The sequence below is a fragment of the Atheta coriaria genome, unplaced genomic scaffold (genome assembly GCF_025399875.1).
Source record: "Atheta coriaria isolate IRGN ID8LTWV9N9 unplaced genomic scaffold, Caltech_Dcor_3.1 hic_scaffold_1_pilon, whole genome shotgun sequence".
Lineage (NCBI taxonomy): Eukaryota > Metazoa > Arthropoda > Insecta > Coleoptera > Staphylinidae > Dalotia > Dalotia coriaria.
The window spans coordinates 494,154-521,130 of NW_027045443.1; the positions used below are offsets into that span (position 1 = coordinate 494,154).

The 26,977-nt window shown below is 43.7% G+C and overlaps 4 protein-coding genes across 5 annotated transcripts in view; 3 read left to right on the plus strand and 1 right to left on the minus strand.

Moving 5' to 3' along the window:
* The first annotated feature begins 377 nt into the window (after positions 1 to 377).
* LOC135792052 (zinc finger transcription factor Trps1-like) lies at positions 378 to 16,684 on the plus strand. The gene is given in 8 exon segments (XM_065302678.1): positions 378 to 1,286; positions 9,316 to 9,468; positions 11,747 to 12,110; positions 12,113 to 12,400; positions 12,403 to 12,560; positions 12,620 to 12,833; positions 12,889 to 13,037; positions 13,100 to 16,684. Coding segments are annotated over 8 exon segments (1,680 nt in total). The 5' UTR covers positions 378 to 1,076; the 3' UTR covers positions 13,244 to 16,684.
* Positions 9,494 to 11,460, minus strand: LOC135792061 (leucine-rich repeat neuronal protein 1-like). The gene is made up of 5 exons (XM_065302687.1): positions 10,985 to 11,460; positions 10,591 to 10,814; positions 10,179 to 10,541; positions 9,878 to 10,114; positions 9,494 to 9,790 (listed from the first exon to the last, which is right to left on the minus strand). Exons 1-5 carry the CDS (start codon positions 11,376 to 11,378, stop codon positions 9,593 to 9,595), a joined length of 1,416 nt encoding a protein of 471 aa, XP_065158759.1. The 5' UTR covers positions 11,379 to 11,460; the 3' UTR covers positions 9,494 to 9,592.
* A 140-nt stretch (positions 16,685 to 16,824) lies between the features above and the next one.
* On the plus strand, positions 16,825 to 21,484 carry LOC135792042 (macoilin-2-like). Its single transcript, XM_065302672.1, is given in 6 exon segments — positions 16,825 to 17,355; positions 17,677 to 18,742; positions 18,807 to 18,830; positions 18,832 to 19,354; positions 19,410 to 19,502; positions 19,505 to 21,484. Coding segments are annotated over 6 exon segments (1,929 nt in total). The 5' UTR covers positions 16,825 to 17,275; the 3' UTR covers positions 19,648 to 21,484.
* A 2,051-nt stretch (positions 21,485 to 23,535) lies between these two features.
* LOC135795612 (xaa-Pro dipeptidase-like) overlaps positions 23,536 to 26,977 on the plus strand; it is a 202,982-nt gene continuing 199,540 nt past the window's right edge. Inside the window, exons 1-2 of one of the 2 annotated variants that reach the window (XM_065307336.1) lie at positions 23,536 to 23,835; positions 23,964 to 24,002. The gene's annotated coding sequence lies outside the window, so the exon portion shown is untranslated. The remainder of the gene's footprint in view (positions 23,836 to 23,963; positions 24,003 to 26,977) is intronic. The other variant, XR_010549101.1, reaches the window with a different exon arrangement.

Below are 26,977 nucleotides of genomic sequence, written 5' to 3' on the forward strand. Positions count from 1 at the left end.
TTCTCTTCTAGAAGCGTTCGAGGCGGTGCGCGCCTTAACACGCAGCAGGCCAGCAGCGCGTTGGAATTATCAGTAATTGACGGTATGAGTCACGCGCTTCATGGAAATGCCACCTGCATGACGTCATTTGACACAAAAACAATGTGATATCTTGCATAGCACAAGGATCCTCCTCGTGGGCATCGACCAAACACGTATTATCTAAATAAAGCATGGTTTGGTACGTATATGATCCAAGCGTGGAGTATCTCTGCATTGTGCTGCCCCCTGCAGGCGCACAAGCGAACTAAGTTACACTTTGAGTGACTTGTTATCAAATTTCATCCAGCGTGCATTCTGTTTACATAACATTCACTACGACTGGCAGGCAAGAAGACATGTTTTATTTTAAAAGCATATCCGAGTTGTATTTTGTGAGGTGGCGTGCGATTTGGGCGAATGCGAGAAATGGCGGACGGGCCGACGCTTGAGATGGTCGAGATTGGGCGATTTTAATGTAAGAAACGAGTGCGCGGGTTACAATTAAACTAAACAAAGAACATTTATATTCGTCAGTGGGCGCGCGCGGGGCGGTGATAAAAAGCGCACACGATAGTTGCGAGCGCGTCCGGCTCCGGCCGATGGCAACCGAACTCGGTGCGGCGCAGCAGATCAGAACGCCGAACGCAGCGACGGCGAGCAAGACCCATGCGTACAACGCCGCCGAACGCCGCGAATGTGCCCCGTGTGGTGTAGAAGCGAGTGTGGACCGTTCCGTGTTGAGTGTGCTGCTCTGCCAGCGCCAGCCATCCCGTTCAGTGAGTGATAATGTCGGCGACGAATCGCCGTCGCAACGCCGCCAGCGCCTAGCTCCTTCGCTCGTCGCTCACTAAACCGCCGGAGAGCGCACCAGCTAGCGTTATTATCCGCGTTATCTCTCGCGGTGTGCACGCACGGGAGGCATCTTTTTTTGTTTTTGTTATCGCTTTGTGTGCCGTGTGCGTGCGTCTCCGCGGTGGCTGTGTGCGTGCGGCGCGACTCGCCATCCAGTGCCTCCTACGTGCGGGCGCGTGTGCGTCGTGCTCCGTCCACCGAAAATGTGCAGCACCAACGCCGTCGTCGGCGCGGTGGTGCCGCCGACGTTCTACGACGTCTGCCGTCTTTGTCTGTCGGTGCCCGCCGCCGACGACGCCGCGGCCGCGCCGAGGATATCGGTGTTTGCCGTCGACGATGCGGCCGCGGCGGCTCACCACACGACGCCGAAGGTGCCAATCTCCAAGAAGATCATGACGTGTCTGTCTATTATGGTGAGTGATTCATGGGGCGCACAACCGCCGCTGCCGCACATGGTGTGTCGGCGATCATTTTAATTCGCCTGCACGTATATGCAGCATGAGAGTTGAGTTGAGTTGAGTTGTGCTGGTGCTCTTCATTGAAACAAAAGCGGCGCCGCTGGGCGCCGCCGCGTCAATGCGCTAATGAGCTGGAAGTCATTTCTCTCGATTCGAATTTGTCCGGTACGCATTCACAAATGATGTTGCCTCAATATGTTGCGCCAGATTTATGCAACATCCGCTGTTGGCCGTGTCCGTCCGCCGTTCGCGCGACGCGCCGCACTTCGTTGATCTTCGTATTTTTCGAACCTCTCTGCAAAAGGGAAGCAACAAAAACAACGACGTACGGCGTACGGACGACGCTTATTTTCGATCTTGTCTGGTCTCGCACATCACGATTTCATTCCATTTATTTCTGTTTTGTCTATCTATCCGCGCGCGCGCTCTGCGCGAGCGACTTCTTGGATTCTCTCACGTTGTTTTTGTTTGTGGGCAATAATATTTTTTGTGTGTAAATTTAGCTCTCCGCGCTTCGATTGCGTATCTCGTATCAGCGCTCGCGCGCGCTCTTCATGTGCGTCGTCGTCGTCGTGGTGAACTCCGCCGTACGCACTATGGGCGTAAATGTGGTCGGTCGACGGCGTTCGAGAGTTATTTCGGGACTTTTACTACGTTTGTGGCGTTCTCGATGCACTACCAGTCTGCTGGCTTTCCTGCACTTCGTCCGCATGCTGGAAAATCCCGCAATCTTTACCTGCGCGCATCAAATCTCGCCACCGAATTTTTGCGGACACTTGTTGTGTGCGCCGGGGCACTTGCCGCGTACTTGTCTATTGTCATGCAAAGCGTGTCTAACCAGAAAAGAACCCTTGTTTGCTAGAGACTACCCAGGTGGACGTGAATTCTTCTCATTCTTCACGCACACTCACTACCTGTCCGTGTTTCGCTACATTGTTCGACGTCGCCGCCGGTCGAGTTTTACAACTTCTCGCCCAGATTCATTTTTCTCGCAATGCCCGATCATAAACCATACATACATAAATCAATCAAATGCGCTTCGGCCTTATTTATTGTCTCGACGCTGCCGCTTTTTGAATCCGCGCGCGCCGTGTTTATCTTTCAGTCGAACATCATCGCATACGCCGCATGTGCATGCGCTACTAATATTCATTAGGCGTTCGGTGTTTTTTTTTTCCTTCCTCTCGGCGTCGTTTTTGTCTGTCTGCCGCGCGCAAGCAAACACACAGACCGACCATCTGTGGTCTATTTACCTGCTGTCGTTTCTCGTCTCAGTCTCGGCTCGCTTGCCTTCTTATTCTTCCGTCTTTCCAGCTTTTCATCCTCTCTCTAGCCTGCGTTTCGGGGCTTCTTCAGTGCACCCGGCGTGTCCAAATATTATAACTTCAATACTAATATTTGAAAATGCGTAGAAAAATTCCGCTACTATTTCATGCATAAATGTGTGTTCGGCTGCTCGGGGGGCTTAGGTTTCCGCTTGCCGTCTTGTGCTTCGAGTCGGTTTCGAAAACATGTTGTTATTTTCCGAACCGAAGAGATCGGTTCTTGGGCGTCCCATGCGTCTGATGGCATGATGAAACGTGCATTCGCGTCGCCGGCGCGCGCATCGCATGCGAGCGAGCGCATCCGACGTCTCTTTGTGTTTGTTTTCCATTCATTTATTCATTCATTCATTCAATCCACGGATCCTCGCGACTCGCATGTTGCAGCATCCGACAGCCAACGCTACTGCTGCCCAGGCGAACGCTGCTCGCGTTTATACAACTTGTAGGAAACTAAAAATTCAAAATTTTCTTTCCATCGCGATGATTTTTACGCATACTGCATTCTGAAATCATATCGCGCGCGACCAGTGAGCGCAAGTGAAATGCGCTGGGTTACTAAATAAAGCTTTCGAGTTGAATGCGTGTGCGTTATTTCTCCATCGCCGATGCCGATCGTGGCGCGTTGATAACGGGCGCCGAATCGAGGGCGCCGTGAAACGCTATCTGGCTGCTGGCAGAGCGGCCAGCAACAGCTCATGGGAAAGAGACGCTCGCGAAGGAGCTAAAAATGATACTGAAGTGGGGCTTGGATTTCGTCGTGCCTGTGTGCCCGCGATGCGATGAAGCAAGAGCAGCGCGCCGTGAGCGCTAGAATATTTAACATCAACATAGCATCAGCTTACCTACTACTACGCTATCTTAACGATATGCGTGGTGATTCTTTTTCTCTCTGTCCGCGCGGTGAGAAAATTGTGTTTACACGAATTAATAAACACGACCTCTGCCCAGGAAATCTTCGTCAAAAGTATCAATTACGTCCGATGACATTTTCCGCCTCGTGTTCAATGCGCATTTGGTATTTGCCTCTATCTCGAAGCAATATTTCCGCTCATAACAAATATCATTAAACCATCGCATGCACCTGTGACGGGCGTCTGCAGTCTAGACGCGCGTTTTTGTTCGCCGGCTGTGTGTGTATGTATGATTCGTTTGTTATTTTTTGTTGTTCCGCATCGATTGTCTTTTTTGCGCTCGTTGATTCGCAATCCGTCGGTCGTCGTTGTTTGGCAACCTATCACAACATATTGGGACATTCGTTGGCGGTGTCAATACACCTGACTACACTAGTCCAAAACCGCGTCTCGCCGTCCCAGAGAGAGCCGTCAACAATTTTTTTCCACCACCGATTAGATGTTTATTTTCCAGCAAGTAATTAATCGTGTGATACGCCGATTGTTTACCGGCTAATATTTCGAGGCGCTGCAATCGCATGGTTCAGTCAGTGCCCTCTATGTTTGCAGTAATCGCGCGCGATTAGCGTTTTTCGGCGCGCTGGCCATTTAAACGTAATCAATCCGTGACGAGCCGTATGCGAGATATAAATATTAAACAAAACATACGCAGGTTTCAAGGATACGTTAAGTAAAGCAGCGATACGAAAACTGGTTTCACAATCAGTTTTCTATCTCTCTGCGCTCGCGCGCGCGCGCGCGCCGCATTATCTGTTTGTGTTGGTGCCTTGCCCGGCCGACGAAATATAATAAAACATTATTAAAATCCCCGGACGCATACACACGCGCGCGCCGTGATCCACGTACCGCATTATCATAAGCGTATGCAAGTATTTTATCAATATGTATGCGTATGCTTTAACTCTCCCAGGCAGTCTTCGACGGTGCGGCGGCTCCGCGTCCGTGGTTGTGGTCGCGGTCGACGAAGTAAGCAGCGGAGACAAAAGAAAAGAAAGATAACTATATAAAGACGTACACGTAATGTTTGTAATTTGTGCGTCCTACACGTTATTTCGGTGTGTGTTGCTCACCGCGCGCGCGCTGCCTGACTTCACTGAGTCTGCGCGCGCGCGTTTTTCCTTCTAGAAGATGTCTCCGAATCGCACCGCCGCCGATAATGCTGATTAGACGCGTAGGTCGGGGTGATGGCTTGCACGCTAAAATTTCTCGATTTCTAGGAAGCGCATTTGCGTAACGCTGGTCAACACCGTCACCAACACCGCGCACGTTTCCAATGTATTATTCTCTCACACACCGTGAATGTAAATAAATTTCGACTGGAAAACTCAATGAGTCTCCTCCAGTCTCTGAGCATCTGACGGCATGCGAATGATTCACACTGTCTATAATCTCCATCGATCTGTTTACGCAATGTTATGTGTTAGTTTTCAACATTTGCGAATCATATTTTTACACTGGCGCAACACAATCAAGCATTTGTCATTTGTAATGCATGCTGAAATAATCTACAAGTCAAAGAATTCATTTTTTTTTCTATGTTTGATTGATGAACATACATAAAATGCGAATGTTTTTTAATGCATGCTGAAACCAAAAATAGTCATGAATGCTTATTTTCAATTTCGCTATTGAGTAATTATTTATCGTCATTGTCATGCTTTCCATTATCTATTCTCGTCTTGATGTGTGTTTCGTCAGCGCCGCCGCAAGGAAAACTTGTTTGATAAATCCGCGCGCGCGTCGTGTTGTCAGATTCGCTTCTTTGTGCGGCAAAGAGAGGAAGTCGTTCGATGAAGTACGCACCGCCACAACTCAAACTCTTTTATCGATCAGATTTGTTACGTTTTTACGAGAGCGTCGGGCCATCTATTCATCGAAAAATCATGTTGATACCTGTTCGGCCGGCTTAATTGCGCCGGCGTAATTAAATAACGCGCGGCGGCGTTTTAAGGTTTACGGCTCATGCATCGGCTTTACGAGATTGTTAGCGACCGCTTACGCTAAACGCACGCAGGTAATTGTAATGTGGGAATTGGATTAATTAAAAGAATTGCCCCATCCATCAATTATCAATTCAAGTCGAAATTTTGCCGTTGTGTTCGTTCTCAGCGCGCGCGCGCTTTCCTTCATTCATTCATTCATTCAAATTCATTCATTCATTCGGCTTCGAAGGTGCTTATTCTGGTTCGGTTGAATTTTTTTTTGTTAATTTCATAATTATTCTTTTATAACGTGCAAAGGTTCATTATAAAGCGCGTTTTAATTATTAATTATGAAGGCAGAGTGACGCATCACTTCGTCAGTGTGAAGAATTGTACGAATGTTTCCTATTGCGTCTCTGGGGAGTGATTATCTCTTAGTTTTGGGTGCTTTGTAACGAAATTTCAACTCGAGCGGTGTTTTCTTGTATCGGATCGGTGGCTTTATTGCCATTATACGATTACGTGGATTACAAACAGCGCTGCTGCCTGCTGCCATACATCCGTGCGAGTATCGTTATCGCGCCGTTCTTTACTCGTCGTTGTTGTTTTTTTTTTCGCTTCTTTCTGCTTCGCCGTTGCCGTTTGTTGCTATATGGCGGCCATCGCCGGGCGCGTTTCTCGTGTTCGGTTCCGTTCATTCGCTTCCATCCGTTGCTTACGACGGCGCGGTTCAGACATGCGCTATTTGCGCGAGCAAATGCATCGAGCCGCCGCGGCTCGCTTGTAACCACCGCGCGCACACGAACGTTTTCTTTTGTGGCGAATCCGCCGAAGAGAGCACCTGTAGGTTTTGTTGTTGTTGTGTTGGTTTGGCAAATAGGGCTATCCGGAGAGCCGCACCACCTTCACGCCAACGTCAACAAACTGACGAAGCGCTATCACACCGAGCGGACGCGCGTAATACACGCGTAATGTCGAACGCTGGCTGCTTGGTGTTGGGCACGAAGTTTTCGTGTGAAAACCAGCGGAGCGGCACTAGTGCTACGGCCGCGCTCATGATTAACAAACATTGCCCGAGCGTCTTCAACCAGAATACACCAAATTATCACAAAAAAAAAAAAAAACAACTGAGAGCTCTGTCAGTGCCACCGATTTTTTTCTTCCTGCTTCTAAAGTCATGCATGTGTTGCTGTACAACACCCGAATATATAACTTAATTAAATTAATTGCCACAGAGCGTTAGTGTTGTTGCATTGTTTGCTTCACTTTATTCATTGCTTTGTTCAAACACCATTATGTGCCAAATCCACGCACACATCCACCAACCATTCAAATCCGAAACTTTCTTTTCGCGTTCTACGTTGCGATTCATTTCTTATCGTTATCGTCGCGCGCGAACAATCAATTTCTCTCTCGCCATTCTGCGATTACTTCAGACTCGGAATATTTAAAATACGTATGGATGTGAAGCAATCGGTGAGGTTGATCCGAGCGTTGAAGCATCGCCGGAGACGTTAATCGCGGGCCGGAAACACTTTCTAACCGCACTTGTTATCCGAGTTATCTAAGGTATCACCGTGCTTCGGGCGAGTTGTACAATGAGTTATTAGTTACGACGTGCGATTCATATAGGGTGTATTCAAATTGAACGCGCATCGGGCGTGAATCGCGTTTGCCACGCTCGATATAAAGCAAAATATGAGTTGACTTCAAAGAAAACAGAATATCGGTCTTGCCAAATCGGAAACTCCCATGAGAAACACATCAATGCGGCAGGTTTAGGCTTAAGAAAAAAAAAAAGCCGAGTTGAATTTGTGCTATAAAAGCATACAGACTGACAAAAAGAGGAAATTAAGAAATCGGTACGCAAAATTGAAGAAATTAATATATAGTTGTTTATCAGATACATCAGAGCGTAGAAAATGCGTGAAATTACGAATTGTATCCATCGGTTACGTCTTCAAATTTGACATACAAAATCGCCACGTTTGCGATCAGTTTTATTCACGCAGCGTCGATAAATCACGGTCCAAGCGCCCTGCGCTGCGCCGTTCATGGGAATTTCGCGGTGCGCAACGCGTAATAAACCCATTTAAACAAACGCAAATGTGCAATAGAGAAACATAATGCACACGACATGGCGCGAAACGCAGGCGTAAACGCAAAATCGAATGAAATAATTAACGATGTAAGTTGGAAATTGAAAGTTGATGTTGGAAGGTGGAAGATAAAGGAATAGCGCGCTGATGCATGCGCACCGACCGCGGCGAAATAAACGAACGCAAAGTAAAGCAAACGTAATTTATATACGTACCGCATAATATTGTAAACTTTCTAAAAAGAATAATTAAATTTAACGTGCGCGCGCGCGCTCCGGCGGGCTCGCGAGTAGACATAGTTCAGAGTACAGTCAACAACAGTCAGTCAGTCAGTCGGAGAGTCTGGCTTCTAAATCTCATTACCAGTAATGAATTCGCACCGCCGAATCTGGTAGCGGTTTCCGATCTTTTTTATTATAATGCAAGCGCGCGCGCGCGCACACCGAGGCAATTATCGCATCACAATAGTTGGGTTCTCGTTGCGGGATGAAAACTCGTGATAAATCATCGGCCGGCTCGTTGAAACTGTTTCGTTTCGAATCGACGATGTCGCCGCTTACGCAACGGCGGCCAACTTTAAACTTTATCTGTTTCGTTCTGGTCTAGTCTACTTCGCTTTGTTCGCCATCGCCGGCGCTGTTGTGCAAAATATTGCTACGTTTCCATGGCAATTCAATCCTTTATCTATGCGCTGGTGTGTGCGAACGAACGGCGCTGCCGTCTTAACAAGCTCTCGCGCTCGCTGCGCGCGTATTGCGGCTTCGAAGGCACATAATGCTTGTATTAATGATTTCGTCGCGGTTGCCATCGTTATCGGCTTAAAGAATGAATGGAGCAGCAGCGGCGGCGGCTGAGTTGCGAAATGTGCAAATTACATTTTTTGTTTGTTTGTCGCGATTGATCATTCGCAGCGTATCAATTCGTTCGCGCGGAATGCGTTCGCATGGGAAACGAACTTTTCCCGATGCAGCAACCAACCCCAAATATCTTCACGTTATTATACGCTCGAATTCGCGATGTGAATGCGTCTCGGTGTGTGTGTGTGTGTGCTGTTACACTTTGCGTTTATTTACTGGCGGCCGACTATTTGCGTTGCGAGAATGCTCCAGGTCGATTCTTCGTCGATTTCTCACAGCGGCGCGTTGCTCGTTACTCGATTCACAATCGGTGCGATTGCCAAATCCGCATCGGCCGCTCGACGCGCCGATTCGAGCGATAGATTAGAATGATTTAGCACTGGCGTGGACGTACGCCGAAAAATCGACTATCGTATTGTCGAATCGATTCATTTTCGAGCGGGAAACGAGCGCGCACAAAAAAGCGTCGTAACGAGAGACGAAATTGTTTCGGAACGAGCGCGACTTTTACGCTAATCGTTGCGAAACCATTCGCGGACTTTCGTTTTTTCCACATCATCATCATCATCATCGGCGATCGTCATCAATTATAATTGTATCATATCGCAATTTATTACCTATTGCCAACGAAGATGTAAAAATTTCGTTGTTGTGATATCCAACTCTATCACAATTCCGCTGCCAATTGAGGGGACGTGAACCGCCGTGAAGTTGTGCGCGGATAAAAATAGTCCATTGCACAATTGTAATTGAACTGATGTGGTTAACGAAGCTCACGATGCGAGAAGATTGTGGTAACCGTTGCGCATATTTTGGATGTCCGCCGATGGTGCAGGGCGCATTTTTAACGTTCTTCTGATTGTGTTATAGGTTTCCGAACGTGACCAGTTACCTCATGTCGTGTGCACGGAGTGCTACGAAAAATTAGACGCGTTCTATGACTTCAAAGAGAGGGCTAGTCGGGTGGACGAGGAGCTTGTTGCGTACATCACACAGACACGTACTTGCACTGGAACGCAACAGGTAAATATCATCAAAAAAATGCAAATTTAAAGTTGGAAATTTATTCTGAATAAAAAAAAAACATTCCTACTGAAATTTTAACTATATTAACATCTTGTAATAAAAGTAAGAAAGTTAAGAACGTTTACGTTCTGGGAATAATAGGCGCGTATGTGACTGAAGTAGCAAAACCGTAGTTCCTCTGATTCCGGTAGCACTTCACGTATCCCAGCCAGGCGGCGATGAACAGGCAGATAATTAGCAAGATGCTCGTCGAGAGCAGCACCATACGCATGATTCTCTCCGTCGATGCAATGTGGGAGTACGTCCCCAAGTACTCATCCTGCAAACATATTAATTAATTTCGGGCGTGGAGAGTTCAACATTCATCGTTGTCATCTCTCACACACACAAACAGAGAGACACTTACGTGCTCGAAGCAAATCTCTTCGGTCAGACTGTACATCTTATATTGTTTGTATCGCTTGTAATCGAAGCAATAGGCAGCGTCGCGGTCGCGTTTGACGACGTCCTGCAATTGCGCTGTGATATTATGCAGGTCGCACGTGCAGTACAACTGATTGCCGCGTAAGTCGAGCGTTGTCAACTGCGACCAGTCGAGGAACTCCTTCGGGATCAGCTCCAGATCGGAATTACTCATGTTTAACTGAAATTTTATCAATTTAGTTTAGTTTAGTTTAGTTGTTTTTTTGTGGTAAATTTATACGTACTTCACGTAGAGATGTGTTGAAGACATGATCGGAGAGTATAACATTCGATGGCATGCCAGAGAGGTCAATTTTTTGTAAATTTGGTAGCGCACCAAATGCGTTGGGTTTAATTTCATTCAGTTGGGAAAGATTCGACGCGTAGAGCTCCGTCAGGACATCCATACCGACAAAATCGGCGTCGCGGATTTCTACAATCGGGTTGCCATCAACCCGTAGAATTTTTAAAGTTTTTGACACGTCTTGGACCACATAAGGGATGAAACTCAAGTCATTATAGGATATGTCCAAGATATGCAGAGTTTTCAACTCGTTAAAACCGGTGTTGTTCAAGTGGATCAATCGGTTGCTCGCTAAGTTTAAATTCTACAAAATAAAATTATTTATTTATTGTTTGTTTAGTGTTTAATATCACCTCGAGTTTTGGTAGTTTCTGGAAACTGAGGTATGTCAATTGATCGATGATTCGAAACCGATTGCCACTCAAATCCAAAGACCTCAACTCCAGCAAATGCTCGAAAACGTTCTTCCCGATCGTGTGCAATTCGTTGTGCGCTAGATTGAGCGTGCGCAGGGCGATAGGCTCGTAGAGATTATCATCGTATGGGCCTCGGAAAACATCCGTTATCAGCACATCGCCTACAGAGAGCGCACAGAGCAAATCGGTTTTAGTGGAATAGTTTGGCAAACGCAATTGATTAAAAACGGTTCCTGTTCCCTTCGGGCGGCTCGCGCCTGCGTGCATTTTTATCGCCCGCACGAATCGCCAAAAATATTTACGCCGCGTGATAATTTTAAATATGACTCACTCTTAATCTTATTATAACTCAAATCCAGCGAGGTGACATTTATGCAGTTTGCGAACAGGCCACTATCAAGCTGCTCGATGCTGTTGTGCGTGTAGTAGACTGTCACCTCGGCGCTCGTCTCCGGCAGCGGCTTCAAGCGCACCAGCGCGTTCTTATTGAAATGGGCGACAATGCGGGTGATGTTCGGCGGGCTGGCGTCCTCGGGCCAGTTGGCGAGGGTGTTCGTCATCTGTTGCGAGGTGCAGTCGAGGATAAACGTGGTCGCGCGCGTTTGACACTTGCAACGTTCACAGAGATGCGCGGAACTTTCATAGCTAATATCACCCGCTGCCAGGATGAAATTCACAGCGAAAATTGCGCAGAAAAACGCGGTTTTTAGGCGTTTTTCGGACATTTTTTAAATAAAAAAAGAATACAGTCGAGGCGTTACGTGTGTATAGATACTTTACGCGCAACTAACGCGTTGCGCTATCACACCTCAGTGTTTATCTGCTGTTATCTGCCTTGTTATCACATTTATTTCATTGCTAATAACTTATGATGATTAACTGCTAGAGGGTCCATGGTTTATCCAACTCCAACTCCTGTCCGTGTTAAATTAGTCAGCACGTTGAATTTCTTTGAAGTTATTGATAACGCGGATGTAATTGAATCCTACTGGCTGATACGGACGAACTGCGGAATAAACTAAAATGAAACTTTCAACAAACAAGGCCGATCCGAATGGAATCCGACTAAACCTGACCATGTGCACTTTTCTAGGAAAAACTCAAGCAATCAACGATATTATTAGACGAAATGCTAACGCGGCGAAAATCTCCCAAGAATCTCAAGGCGCAAACACAACCTTCAACTCAATCAGAAACGATAACAGTCGAGCCGGACATCAAATGCGAGCCGGTGGATTACTACGACGAGGAGACCGACTCGAACGCAATGGACGCGTCTTCCGTGCGAGATCCTGGCGACTCGCGCCCTGCCACACCCTCGGAGCCGGCGGATTTGTCGAGCCGCCGGCCGGAGAACCTCACCTGCGTGCCGGAGCTGCCGGATTTCATTAAGGACGATGATGCTGCGTCGGATTACAGTAACAGTTCGGATCCAGAGCGTCTGGAGGTGGATATGTCGCAGGAATGGAAGAGCATTCGAATTCGACCACAACCTCGGCGCCTTCACCCACCGTCGACCAGCATCATCCGTACCTGCAGAATCTGCATCATCATGCCGAGCAACACGACACATTATGGCGTGCGCTGTCACAGAATGGCCGCGCGACTGGTCCGTTATCGGGTGAAGCCAGTCATTTGCTGCGCAAGTTGATAACGTGCAAGAAACTGGGCATGACTATCACACCAGCGCCGCCTTTTAAGAATGCAGAGAATGTCACCAAGGGGCCGACGAAGGAGAGCAAACCGAAGATGGCGGGCGTCGGAAACAGACCTATCCGACGAAGATGGAGCCGGAGGATGCTAATTCCAGCCCTGCTAATGAGAACGACGTGGATGGGGAGTACGTGAATGACTTTACCGGTAACAGCTCGTGGTGCAACAATCTGCAGTTGGTGAAGAACGCAAAAGTATGTCATTTAAAGCTTTAAATTGCTAGGAAAGGAAATAGATTTTGAATCTTTTTTAGGGAGGTGCGGGTATGGCGCGACGGGTTGATTTGGCGTGCACGAATTGTGGGACGCAGACGACGACCATCTGGCGACGCAACGTCAAGAACGAGATGGTCTGCAACGCATGTGGACTTTACTATAAACTGCACGGCGTCGACAGGCCGCACACGATGCGTCGCGACACGATACACACTCGGCGTCGTCGACCCAAAGATCAGGCGACTGAGAAACGTAAGCTTTGACTCTGCCAGTGATAATTACATGTGATAACTTCAAATTTACATAGGTTCACGAAAATCCAACAATGCCAATAACAACACGCCTGAAATACCCGACTCGGAAGACGTGCTGCGTGCCTTGCGAAAACAGCTTCAACCCCATTTGGTGATGGCGTTGACGGGACAAAAAGTCCCTGTCACAGCGTCCATGCATCAGGTAATTCTCCAGCTACTAATATCCTTTGCCTGTGTTTCTAATGTGTGTGTGTAATATTTTAGGGTGTTGAGGATTATCAAAAGTCGTTATCAAACCACCAGTCTCCGTCGCAGTCGACGCAGGAAGGTGAATCCGAGGACGAGAATTACCGCGACCTGCCGCTGAATCTCGTCGCGACGCAGATGACCGAGACCGAATCGCATTGATGCCGATCTGCCGCGGTCCCGCTGCTTACCCACTCATCAACTCGACTCGCCTCTGCACCCCTCACCCGTCGTTCAGTGCGGCACCAAGCAATACTAGTTCGAACTCTTCATGCCTGAGAAGTGTGGCCGAGGCGACACGCACTTTTAGTGATATTACCGACGACATTAAACCTCTCGACGAATCTCTACCGCAAGCGCAGCTCTCTATTTTGTTGGAAGTCGGAGGCGGTACGGCGCACGACACGTGTGGGCAACACAGCAAAACCGCTCGTACTTACGCCGGAACGAACAAAAATCGTAACTTAAAATACTCATACACTTGATGATACAGTTAATTCGTTGCAGCGCGACGTAAACAAAAAACAAGAAAAAAAAAACCGGTAAGGCGAACGAAACAAAGAAAACGCAAATACTTAAAAAAAAATCACCGCGATTGTGATAATCTTTTTCTTTTAATTAATAATTTTATGACTCGTATGAGAAAGAGAACATTATTGTAATATTAACGTTAATAACACTGTTTTAATGTTTAACGAATAGGGTTTACGTGAAATCATCAGTGATGGTGTGTGGACAGAGCAGGAAGAACAAACCAATTGCACATTAGTATTATAATTTATGCTAAACACACACACACACACACACATTTAATATTTTGCAGCTATCTTTTAGGTATTTATATTCTTTTTGATACATTATTTGTATTTGTAATGCCAGTACCTCTACAGTTTCTTTATCATTACGTTTTTATTTATGAGTTACTTAAACAAAGCAACCAGAAGGTATTCGAAAACAAAACACACAAGCAAGAAAAGATACACACACACTGCAATATGAGATTGGTATTATTTGCTGGAGGAGGTCGAAAGTACACGCCGCAATACTCATTTATTTATAAACGTGGTAATTGACGAAATTACTTAATTTTAGTTGTCTAAGTAACAATGATTCGCTGCGAATGCTTGTATTGAACAAACTTTTACACACACTTCAATCAAATACAGGGTATAGTAGGGGTGAATTTTCGAACAATTTGCAATTTCGAGGACGGAAGCAGAATACTCAACGTTTTTTTTTTTTAATTTCTCATCAGCGACAGCGAGGAATCTCTCTCTCTCGTACACGTACACTAAACCTACTTTAATTACGCTCGAACTTAAATATTTATATTTTATTATCGGTTTAAGCGATGAACTTACAATTTTAAATATGGAACTAACTGAGAACGTATGACCAGTAACTAAATACCTAATAAGAGTATTACCAATAATGTCTACTATAACACTTTAGCAATGTTTAAGTTTTTTGTGTCTTAAATTTGAGTGTTTACGAATACGCGCAGTATTCGGAGGCCTATTCGCGTACGCCGGACGCGACACGAGCGAAAACAATACCAGTGTTAGATTGAAATGACATTATCTTTAATTGATATTGTTATAACGTTAATTGTAAATATTAGACGAGGCGTGCTGATGGACAGGCGGCACGATTTACACCCAGTGGAACTCTTGTAGGGTTTAAATATTTCTCATTTCGTTGGTTAGAATCAGAAAAGTCTTTTGATTTTTCCATGTGTTGTTTGATGGTAGCTTCCATGGGGAACTAAAAACACGTTGTACAGAGCGGACGAACGCGACCGGCGAGTGCGCTTTTACGTTTTTTATTCAGTATTTTTATACATACACGTTTAGTATTTGTATTTGTGGTTGAAACGATGCTTATTATTTATTGGTTTTGATGGATCTGATAGTATTAACAATCAAAAGTCAAGAAGAATGTGCTCGATCGGTTGCGATTGTTCGGACGCTCTTTTAAGAGTTGATTTTTTATGAAAAATACTTATAACAAAATTGGTGCTTTTACAATTATGAACGCGTTGGTTGTTGTTGGGTAGTACGCGCGTCCGAATTGTGGTTTTTATTTTATTTACAATAATCATCGATGTGCGTGCTGCAATAACCAGTTCATTAACAGTTGTTTATTAAAAAAGAAAATGGTTTTAGTATTGTAACGGTGAGCTAACAATGTCTCTTCAGCGCGCGTTGATTCGATGCAATTGTTTAGTTGATCATCGGTTTTGTTTTCCGTGAGTAACCTGAGATGTGTTAGCTCACCGTAAAGGTTCTGCATGAACTTTACACCAACGAATTTATAGCTTCTAACACAATACTCGAGTATATTTTGTAATTTATGTATTAAGAACTTTTGTTGTTTTTTTTTATTATCGAGCCGCAGCTATAACAAAGAAACTGTAACGAACGAACAAAAACCTAAGAATTAACGAAGCCCCCGACTAGTGTCTTATACACGGCGCGTCCGCGTGGACGCGTCCCTCACATTACTAAGTAGTATTTTTGGTAGTTCTTAGTTTTACGCGTTTATGATTATGCTCTATGGAAAAAAAAGTAACGATTTATATTATTATAGAAATACTGAGTTAACACGATTAATGCGTAGTATTAACCAAGCGAGTGATATTTAACATATTATTATTGATGTAGTTATTTAATTCTCTCTTTCACTTGAATCTTTTTGTTCTTTAACGTGTCGTTTCTTAATTATTGTCTAATTATTGCGTAATTAACTTATTTTGTACCCAAAATCAGTATTGTATACGTTTTTATAACCACAACACCACAACACACAACTCACACCCCCCATGATACATCGATATAACAAAGCAAAAAAATGAATATTACCGAAATGCGCCAATTGTAACTTATGTATTTTTGTAATCGCTATGTTAAAATTGACTCGGCATGCAGTGCGGAGGTGTGCGGTTTTCATGCGCGAATCTCTTCACGAACACGATTTTTACATGCGTTAATTATTATTATTATTATTATTATAATGTACATTGTTTAGTTATGATATTTTTTTGGCAGCTGTGCCTCTAAATTATACAACACACCACTTTGAATCAACCACCAACCCAGAGGCTACAATAAACTCAACTACCATTTGATGGCATCATCAGTAACGCAGACACAGAGACGAATACTGAACGATTCGGAAAAAAATGCATTGACATTGTTTTAAGTTTTTTTTTTTTTTGTAATGCTAATTTTAAAAGTGACTGTTATACACACAGAATGTTATTTATTACCATTGGCAATTTCGTATTATAGGAATGATTGTGATAACAAAACTGGAGACAAACGATAACTGAGAAATGTAAATGTTGCATGTTGGACTTAAACAAATTTCATGGACGTTTCATTCTTATAATTCGATGTTGAATGTGCAGTGCCGGGCGCGCTGTGACTGATCAATTGAATGAAAATGATACTATGTTGATGCATTGATATATTAATATTGAATGTAATGATAACAACAGAATTTTTAAGTATGGAACAGACACATTTATGTATAAAAGTTATATATAAGTCGCTAATAATAGTTGAAATATTTTTCTATGGAATAATAAAACATGGCTGCTAATTTCAACGTTTTCATGCCGGGTTCCGGGTGGTTTTGTTTCAGAATGCGTTGGATTTTCGGTAGTTTATCGCCAGTGGCGTGCGTGTTGTGCTGTTTTTTTTTTGCAGTTCGCAGGTCAATAGACCGGCTGGCAGTTTGAATTTTGGCGCCGTTCGTGCCGGTTGCCGACTTGCGACGACTAGTTGAACTCGGATCGACATTGGCTGCGTTCGGTGTAGTTGCTGCATGCCTTTTGTGCGGTCGAGTTGACAGGCAGGCTCGGTTGTGTGCGTTGTTTTTCCGAGCGAAGGACCTGGAACCGCGAGCGAGGAGCCGAAAAGTGCATCTCGGTTCTCGGCGCGAAGCGTTCCAGCCGCCCGGACAAGGAAGAAGCGGTCGTCGACGGTGTGCAGAATTGCGGTGGCGATTGATCGGCGGTGCTGCGCCGCGCGTGTGCATCCCCGGAGTGAGTGCGCGAACGCCGCGAGCCCCCCGGACATCGGGCGCCGCGGCACTGCAAGGGGCGCTGAATAAGCAGCGCGTCCAGGTGCCCTCCGAGTTCGACGCCACGGACCGGACTAGCGCACTTGGGCACGACCAGTGCGAAGAACTATGAAGAGACGGAATGTGGAAGTCGGTAAAATGAGAAGACCCATGAAGCGGAGCAAGATCCCCGAAGGACTGTATGGCAGGTAAATGAGGCGGGCAGTGGGTGGTAAACGCGGACGCCGCCGCGCGCGTGCAGCTGTGCGTTGCATCATCGCAACCGGCGGCGCGCTGTCCCTGCAGCCAGCCGGAGGTTAGGTGCGCATTGTTGCAACCTGCGATACTCGCCAACCGCTCGCGTTTTCGTTTCCTGCGCCCCCGGGCCCCCTGAACCTGTTGATCCCCTCACTAATTTCCCACATTTCCTTTCCTTCCAGCAGAAGATCCAGTAACCATGTGCCGACCAATGCGGTTGTCTCTAAAGTGGATGTGGATACTACTAATGCTGGTGTTGATGTTGTTTGCAGCACACTGCTTTACTTCAGGTTCTTCATCCTCTGGGCGCTGGTGATCCTCGCCGACTTCATTCTCGAGTTCCGCTTCGAGTTCCTCTGGCCATTCTATCTGCTGTTGCGGTCCGTCTATGACTCCTTCAAGTATCAGGGGCTCGCCTTCTCCGTTTTCTTCGTCTGCGTGGCGCTGACCAGCGACATGCTCTGCTTCTTTTTCATCCCGGTGCATTGGCTGTTCTTCGCCGCCAGCACGTATGTGTGGGTGCAGTACGTGTGGCACACCGACAAGGGCATCTGCGGGCCAACGATCGTGCTCTGGATGCTGTTCGTGTACATCGAGGCGGCCGTGCGGCTGCGGGATGTGAAGCACATGCCTGGTCACATGGATCTGTGCCGCCCGTTCGCGGCGCATTGCATCGGCTACCCGGTGGTGACGCTCGGCTTCGGATTCAAGTCCTACGTGGGTTTCCGTATGCGGCAGAAAAAGCAGCGGGATGTCGCCAAGGAGAACGAATTTTATCTACAGTTAATGCAACAGGCGTTGCCGGCGGAGGCGGTGCATGCTGAAATGCAGCAGCCGGCTGTGCAAGCGCCTGCGGCTGCCACAGCCACTGCTTCCGCTGCGCCCGTGAAGCACACGCACAAGTTGCACAATGGGAATGTACCCAACGGGCTGCACGCGAACGGTGTGCCGCAACAGCACCATCCACCTACGAATAAAGCGCACCGTCGAGGGGTAATAGTGAATGAGAAGGTCAGAGAGCACGGGCACGACCACGACGAGCATCAGCACACTACAACGCCCACGGCTAATGGCGCAACGTCTACGAAACGCCATGGCGGCAGCCACAAGATGAGCAACGGCGTGTGCAGTGTGTCCACCGAAGAAGTGCCCGGCCATGAGACGCCGGAGGCGATTGTAAAGCCTGTAAATAACCGCAATCGACGCGAGCGCAAAGAACAGTCGGACAAAGACAACCGGGAGCACCAGGAGTGTCTGCTGCGTCTCGAACAGGAGTCCAAGCGACTGCGATTGGAAATCCAAAGTAGTCGTGCCAGCGAACAAGAATTACGCTTACAGGTGAGACTATCGTTTTAAACGCAATGAAAAGTTTCAAATTAAATTTAAATTATTCATGTTTCAGGTCGTCGCTTTGACGACGACGGAAAAAAGTTTCGCGAGGAGAGATGCTATTGCAGCAACGCGAGCTCGAAGATCTCCACGCGAAGCTACAGAGCGCCAACTCGTCCAAAGCGCAAGACAAACAGACTATTAATAGCCTAGAGCGGCGACTCGCTGAAGAGCGACGCGTGCGAAACGGCTTGGAGTTGCAGCTCAACCAGGAGCGCAAGAGTCGCAAACAGGAGGAAGCACGCGCTGCGGCGGCCGCAGCTCAGGCACAGAGTATTCGCGCCGGCGAATGCACCGATCTCTGCCGGCAGCGACGGCGCGAACTCGAGTCGGACGTGGCTGCCATGCGATCCACGCACAAATGGTACGAAAATGAGGTGCAACTCAAGGACCGCGATGGCGCTGTCATGGCCGACAAACTACGCGAAACTGATCTGGTGATTTCCGCGATGCAGGAGAAGACTCAGCACCTGGAGAATTCGCTTTCGGCCGAAACGCGCATCAAACTTGACCTGTTCAGCGCTCTCGGCGAAGTCAAACGGCAGCTGGAAATCAAAGACAGTAAGCACCTTTTGAAATTTGTTGATTTACATGTGCCAAACACGCTTTTTTGTAGATTTCATCCGCGCGCAAGAGAAGGAAATCGAGGAGCTCAAGAGCAAGATCGCACAAGTACTGGCCGTCATGCCGGACACGTACGTTGGCAGCCCGGGCCGAGCCACATGATGTCGCGCGTCCGTCTCAGCGCAAACGCAGGCATTGACCGAGGTGACAATTCACCCGGCTCAACCCTGGATCCGAACGCGACGGCCTATACCCCGAAAGGCTCATTGGTCGCCTCCACCGAGGCCTAGGCCATACGCCGTTAACCCCTCGCCCGACCTGATTCTGATACAAACAATTCTACTGATTCGAGGTAACCAAGCGGAACTTACCAAACAACTAACACAAACGCTGCTTGCGAAAGTTGGGAAAGGACGTTTAGGTTTATTTTAGTTCGACTTGCGTTTTAGTTCGAAGCTGGATTTGAAACGAATCGATTGAATACAATCAAAAATGCGCGTAATTTTTGAATCTCACAATTTGAAACGTTTACAAAAAGGTGAAAAAGAAAAAACAAACAAACAAACAAAACACTAACAATTGAGAAACACAATTTACTTAATTACATGTAACTTGTAAGCTTTTTTAATGTGATATACTTATTTATACTGATATGTTAGTTAACTACATTAACTATTATTGACAATTTTGCGCGCGCTGTCGGAAATGCTTCGGCAGCGCGAATTTCGGTTGAGATTATACATTTTTTGCGAAACAATCAAAGTCACACACACACGCAACACGTGAGTTGATAACCAGAACGCGCCTGGTGGTGACTCGGAACCTTTTCAAATGAGCAATGAATAGACGAGCGCCGTGAAAACTTTCGAATTTGTTTGCGAAATGCGCCCGACGGTCGCGCGTCGCCAACGAGGGGGAAACAATGCAAATTGTTCATGGACTTCTCCTAATATTTTAACACTTTGTAACGTTAGTTGCATATGAAGCATACACACACACACACAGCTAGTCTTAAACTTGAAGCGATACTTGCGACTTTCCAGCCATGGCGGCGCCGCGTGCGCATTCTTCATTTATTGTTACTATTATTATTAATATTTGTGTAATTTATTCTTTTATTTTTGATCTCTGCATTCTCATCATCTCGTGTGGACAAGACGCATGACACATAAACACACACACATACACTCACTCACAAAACGATTACCCTAGCGATAAGGCATTCGCTTAACATTCGTTCTCTCTGTTATAATTAGTATTATAATTAAGCTGTTTTTCTTGTGCACGCAAAGCGTGTCGCGAGATCAACATCTTGGATGCGCGTGCATCGATTGCGCTCGCATTTTAAACGTCGACGCGAACATTGCAAATGTTTTCTGTCTGTCTGTGCCGAACGACTGCCATTGCCGCGCGCGTGTGCTTTCTTTCTTGTTTTGTCCGCGCAACGCCGGAAACCGCTTCGTTTCGGTGCTCAACTTTCATTCAGTTGTCACACGTTTTGGAGAATGCCGGCACGTAATGCAACATGCATCTCGCCCACTGTCACTGTGTGACGCAACGTTGAACACACCAGACAAACAAGACACATGTATAAATGCAGACATTCGTTTATTTACAAAACGAATTATTTATTGCCATTTCGTCTCATCGTGGCGAATCGATGGCCACGTTGTAATATTTACGATTCGTCGTTTTGTTCCGATTCAAACAAATGGAAGCGACTAAGTACTTAACGTCTTTGAAGATGACTCGGAGATTGTCCTTCGGAGTTGAAGACGAACTAAGAACATATAACCAGTGAAACGCATAAACTCAACGAGCACCCAAATGATAAATCAACTCGGAAAACTGTATACCGTGTTAATTCTTCTGATTTTTTTTTGTAATTTTAATTTTTTAAGTACTGCGTTCGGTCTAGTGGTGCGTTTATTTTGTTTTGCCAATATTATTGTTTAGTTTCTCATCTATCATTTGAATTATTTGATTCATTTTGTGTTTGACATTGCAAGACCGAAACAATCTGAGTTTTTTTCGATCTGAAGATACGATGGTGATGCGTTCGAATTTTATTTTGTTTCCTTTTTTATTATATGCGAAAATATAGTTACGTTTCGTTGCATTATTTTATTTCTTGCGTTTTATTGTTGTTTTCTTTCAGATACGACATCGCATCTTTTCAAATTTGGAAATATTTCATATTGCGATTCAAACTAAATTTCATCATTAACATCAAATAAACTGATGATCTTATATGGAAGATAATCAGTTGCATCGACACAGTTCTTCGGTTTCATCTCGTTCGATGCTGAAAATTCTTTTCATATTTGAACGTACAGTTTTTGCTCTCTATATATGTTGAATCATTTACAAATGAAGCAGGAAGTAAACTGCAATAAGTAAATCAACTTGCAACATGTGTAAAACAAACTGAAATACGAATTCGATTTGAATGATGTACACAAAAATGATTTCGAATTGAATTGGTAAATTTAAATCATGCAGAGATAATGAAATAAATACAAAGACCAGAGAAAACATGGAAAACTAATGATTAATAAAGTGTAATAATAATAATGTCATCACATAAATTTCTTTTGCCTGCAATTGATCGACACATGGAGACATACGAAACAGAAATATTCATTTTATATTGTAGAAAATACGCGTCCAATGTTTGTTTTGCGATCTCACACCGCGCTGGAATTCAACCGGTTTGTTCTTATTTCTTATTGTCTGTTGATAAGCGTACGATGTAGTGAATAGTTTTGTATGCGACCATGTGATGGCGCTGCGTGTATCGTCTGCTCACACTGCAGGAATAAAATTAGTTTCACCGTATCCGACGGATGGTTCGCACGCGGTCGTCGCGATTCACCATTCTTCGGATTTAATTCGGTAATTCTTATTACTTTCGGTGTTCTTAGTGATTATTGCTGACTATTGTGATAGATAAGATATTCGCGGAATGCAAATATTGTGTATTAGTTCGTGACCGGAGTGCTGTTTACGATGGAAGTTTTACAAGTAAAGTAAGTAAATTAAATAATATTCTCAACCGCATTAATTGATTCTGTTTCTGTTTATTTTTCTTTATTATCATATTTTCGTATTCGTGTTTCGTGTTTTATAGATTGTTATAGTCATAAATGTGCATAAGATTGCATGGCATGGCATCTTATAGAGATTAATTATTCATAGTATCGGTTTTCTTGATTTGTTGCAATTAGAAAATTGTTATCTTTTGCGGAAATCTTTGCTTCAATAAAACTCAAATCATAAATCGTAATTTCATTATTTAAATTTTAGTTTACTAGGATGAACTAAAAATCATAAAATAGAATTGTATTCGTTTATTTATCGGCAAACGTAGGCATTTCGCACGAGAATTGTGTTTGTTTTGAACACAACGCACACTTTCTTATCGCATTCGTCGCGTGAAATGCAACGCATGCGATCCCTCACGCCGCACGTTGCCGCATCTTAGTTTTGTTTTGAACGCAGATAACGTGCTAAATGCGATTCGCGCACAAGGTCTCGCGCAGTCGACGCGCCGGCTTTGCGCACCTCTTGCTTTCTTATCATAAACTATCGCGTCGTTGCTTGCTCCGTGTATTGCGGCCAGTTTCGTGTCGGTTTGTGGGTGATTCAGACGTATTTCTCGCGACTCGGATTGTTTGTTCGGTCTTCTTCTTTTTAAATTCACATTATATTCGGTCATCAATCGGCTAGTTAATTTTAGCTTGCGACTGTAGCAATGTTATTTAGTATTTGCGCGTTTATTGTCCATAATCGTTTCATATTTGGTTGATTACCGGTGATAATTAGTGTTTATGGTCGTGTTTGGCATTTTAATAATAATTTATCGCGCGTATAATCTTCGTAAATCTAAATTTTGCGAGTTTAGTCTAAACACACTGTGATTGGGTTGCATCGGACGCCGTCCGGTGATTGATTGTATAGACATGTATTGTTTATTTCTATATCTATCAGCAAACGCGAGCATTCGACACGAGAATTGTGTTTGTTTTGAACACAACTACCTACACTTTCTTATCGCATTCGCCGCGAGAATGCAACGCATGAGATCCCCTCACGCCGCACGTCACCGCATCTTAGTTTTGTTTTGATCGCAGGTAACGTGCTGATGCGATTCGCGCCAAGGTCGCGCGCCATCGACGCACTGGCTTTGCGCACCTCTTACTTTCTTATCATAAACTGTCACCTCGTTGCTTGCACAGTTTGCAGCCAGTTACGTGTCGGTACCTAGTTAATCCAGACGTATTTTACGCGACTCGTATTGTTCGTACGGACTTCCACTCTCCAAATTTGCATTAGATCATCAATCGACTATTTAATTTTAATTCGTGACGAAAGTAAAGTTATTTCCTCTTTGCGCGTTTATTTTCTATAAATGTCGGTTTAGTGTATCTCCTTCATGTTGATTTGATAGTATCATTAGGATGACCAATTGTGCTGGTGTAAGTACTCGATACTTTTAACTAAACAGCACATATTGTTTGTTTTTCTCCACTGTGTGATTATAATAAATTCGTATGAAATATTTTTGTTTTACTTGCGTTTCTTACGTTCTTTTTTTTATTTACAGTATTAGCCGTGGCTTGGGAGTCCCATGAGTTTTGCATTGGTATGTTTACAATTCAATTATGTATTCCGTTTTAATTTCTGCGTCGTACATTAGTTTGTATTTCCGTTGTTTTGTTTTATCGGGTTCCACCGCGTGTTGCAAATAGATCAGATAGTCGCGTACCCGGATGATGCATCTGAAAATTAACTGTTAGGTTTTGTTTAGAAGATATTCACTGTCGACAATCGTCGAAAGAAAGTATCAAGCAACCCCCACACCCCTGGCATTTTTTTCTTAATTCTTAAAATATCATCTCTCAGATTTCCGCTTCTATCCTAACTTATAGAGAGTACTCCGTAGATTAAGACGCTGCGATCAGATCCTGTTTATCTCTTTTAGTTTACGAGATATTCGCGATTGAATAAAATGGGCAAAAATTGCAAAATGTCACTTTTTAGCACTTTCAGTCGCGTTTTTTGACCTTTTACTGAGGGAAATATATTTATTTTATATTTTTATCTGATAGAGAATTTTTCAATCTTTCATAACCAGCGATTCGTTGGTTGCTATCACTTTTAGTTTAAGAGATATGAATTATCAAAAATCGTCGAAAAAAAGTATCAAGCACCCCCCCTTGGCAATTTTTTCTTAAGAATTAAAATTTCATCTCTCACATTTCCGTTTTAACTATCATATCTTAAAGAGATAAGTCCGTAGATTAAGACGCTGCGATCAGATCTTAATTATCTCTTTTAGTTTACGAGATATTCGCGATTAAAGAAAATTGGCAAAAATTGAAAAATGTCACTTTTTAGCACTTTCAGTCGCGTTTTTCGGCCTTTTACTGTAGGAAATATAATTGTTTTATATTTTTATCTGATAGAGAATTTTCCTATCTTTCATAATCAGCAATTTGTTGGTCGCTATCGCGTTTAGTTTAAGAGATATGAATTTTTAAAAATCGTCGAAAAAAAGTATCAAGCACCCCCCCTTGGCAATTTTTCTTAAGAAATAAAATTTCATCTCCCAGATTTCCGTTTTAACTATCATATCTTATAGAGATAAGTCCGTAGATTAAGACGCTGCGATCAGATCTTAATTATCTCTTTTAGTTTACGAGATATTCGCGATTAAAGAAAATTGGCAAAAATTGAAAAATGTCACTTTTTAGCACTTTTAGTCGCGTTTTTGGACCTTTTACTGTAGGAAATATAATTATTTTATATTTTTACCGGATAGAGAATTTTCCAATCTTTCATAATCAGCAATTCGTTGGTTGCTATCGCTTTTAGTTTAAGAGATATGAATTTTCAAAAATCGTCGAAAAAAAGTATCAAGCACCCCCCCTTGGCAATTTTTTCTTAAGAATTAAAATTTCATCTCCCAGATTTCCGTTTTAACTATCATATCTTATAGAGATAAGTCCGTAGATTAAGACGCTGCGATCAGATCTTAATTATCTCTTTTAGTTTACGAGATATTCGCCATTAAAGAAAATTGTCAAAAATTGAAAAATGTCACTTTTAGCACTTTCAGTCGCGTTTTTCGGCCTTTTACTGTAGGAAATATAATTATTTTATATTTTTATAGGATAGAGAATTTTCCAATCTTTCATAATCGGCAATTCGTGGGTTGCCATCTCTTTTAGTTTAAGAGATATTAATTTTCAAAAATCGTCGAAAAAAAGTATCAAGCACCCCCCCTTGGCAATTTTTTCTTAAGACTTAAAATTTCATCTCCCAGATTTCCGTTTTAACTATCATATCTTATAGAGATAAGTCCGTAGATTAAGACGCTGCGATCAGATCTTAATTATCTCTTTTAGTTTACGAGATATTCGCGATTAAAGAAAATTGGCAAAAATTGAAAAATGTCACTTTTAGCACTTTTAGTCGCGTTTTTCGGCCTTTTACTGTAGGAAATATAATTGTTTTATATTTTTATAGGATAGAGAATTTTCCAATCTTTCATAATCGGCAATTCGTTGGTTGCTATCGCTTTTAGTTTAAGAGATATGAATTTTAAAAATCGTCGAAAAAAGTATCAAGCACCCCTTGGCAATTTTTCTTAAGAATTAAAATTTCATCTCTCAGATTTCCGGTTTAACTATCCTATCTTATAGAGATAAGTCCGTAGATTAAGACGCTGCGATCAGATCTTAATTATCTCTTTTAGTTTACGAGATATTCGCGATTAAAGAAAATTGGCAAAAATTGAAAAATGTCACTTTTTAGCACTTTCAGTCGCGTTTTTCGGCCTTTTACTGTAGGAAATATAATTGTTTTATATTTTTATAGGATAGAGAATTTTCCAATCTTTCATAATCGGCAATTCGTTGGTGGCTATCGCTTTTAGTTTAAGAGATATGAATTTTTAAAAATCGTCGAAAAAAAGTATCAAGCACCCCCTTGGCAATTTTTCTTAAGAATTAAAATTTCATCTCCCAGATTTCCGTTTTAACTATCATATCTTATAGAGATAAGTCCGTAGATTAAGACGCTGCGATCAGATCTTAATTATCTCTTTTAGTTTACGAGATATTCGCGATTAAAGAAAATTGGCAAAAATTGAAAAATGTCACTTTTTAGCACTTTTAGTCGCGTTTTTCGGCCTTTTACTGTGGGAAATATAATTGTTTTATATTTTTATCTGATAGAGAATTTTCCAATCTTTCATAATCAGCAATTCGTTGGTGGCTATCGCTTTTAGTTTAAGAGATATGAATTTTTAAAAATCGTCGAAAAAAAGTATCAAGCACCCCCTTGGCAATTTTTCTTAAGAATTAAAATTTCATCTCCCAGATTTCCGTTTTAACTATCATATCTTATAGAGATAAGTCCGTAGATTAAGACGCTGCGATCAGATCTTAATTATCTCTTTTAGTTTACGAGATATTCGCGATTAAAGAAAATTGGCAAAAATTGAAAAATGTCACTTTTTAGCACTTTCAGTCGCGTTTTTCGGCCTTTTACTGTAGGAAATATAATTGTTTTATATTTTTATCTGATAGAGAATTTTCCTATCTTTCATAATCA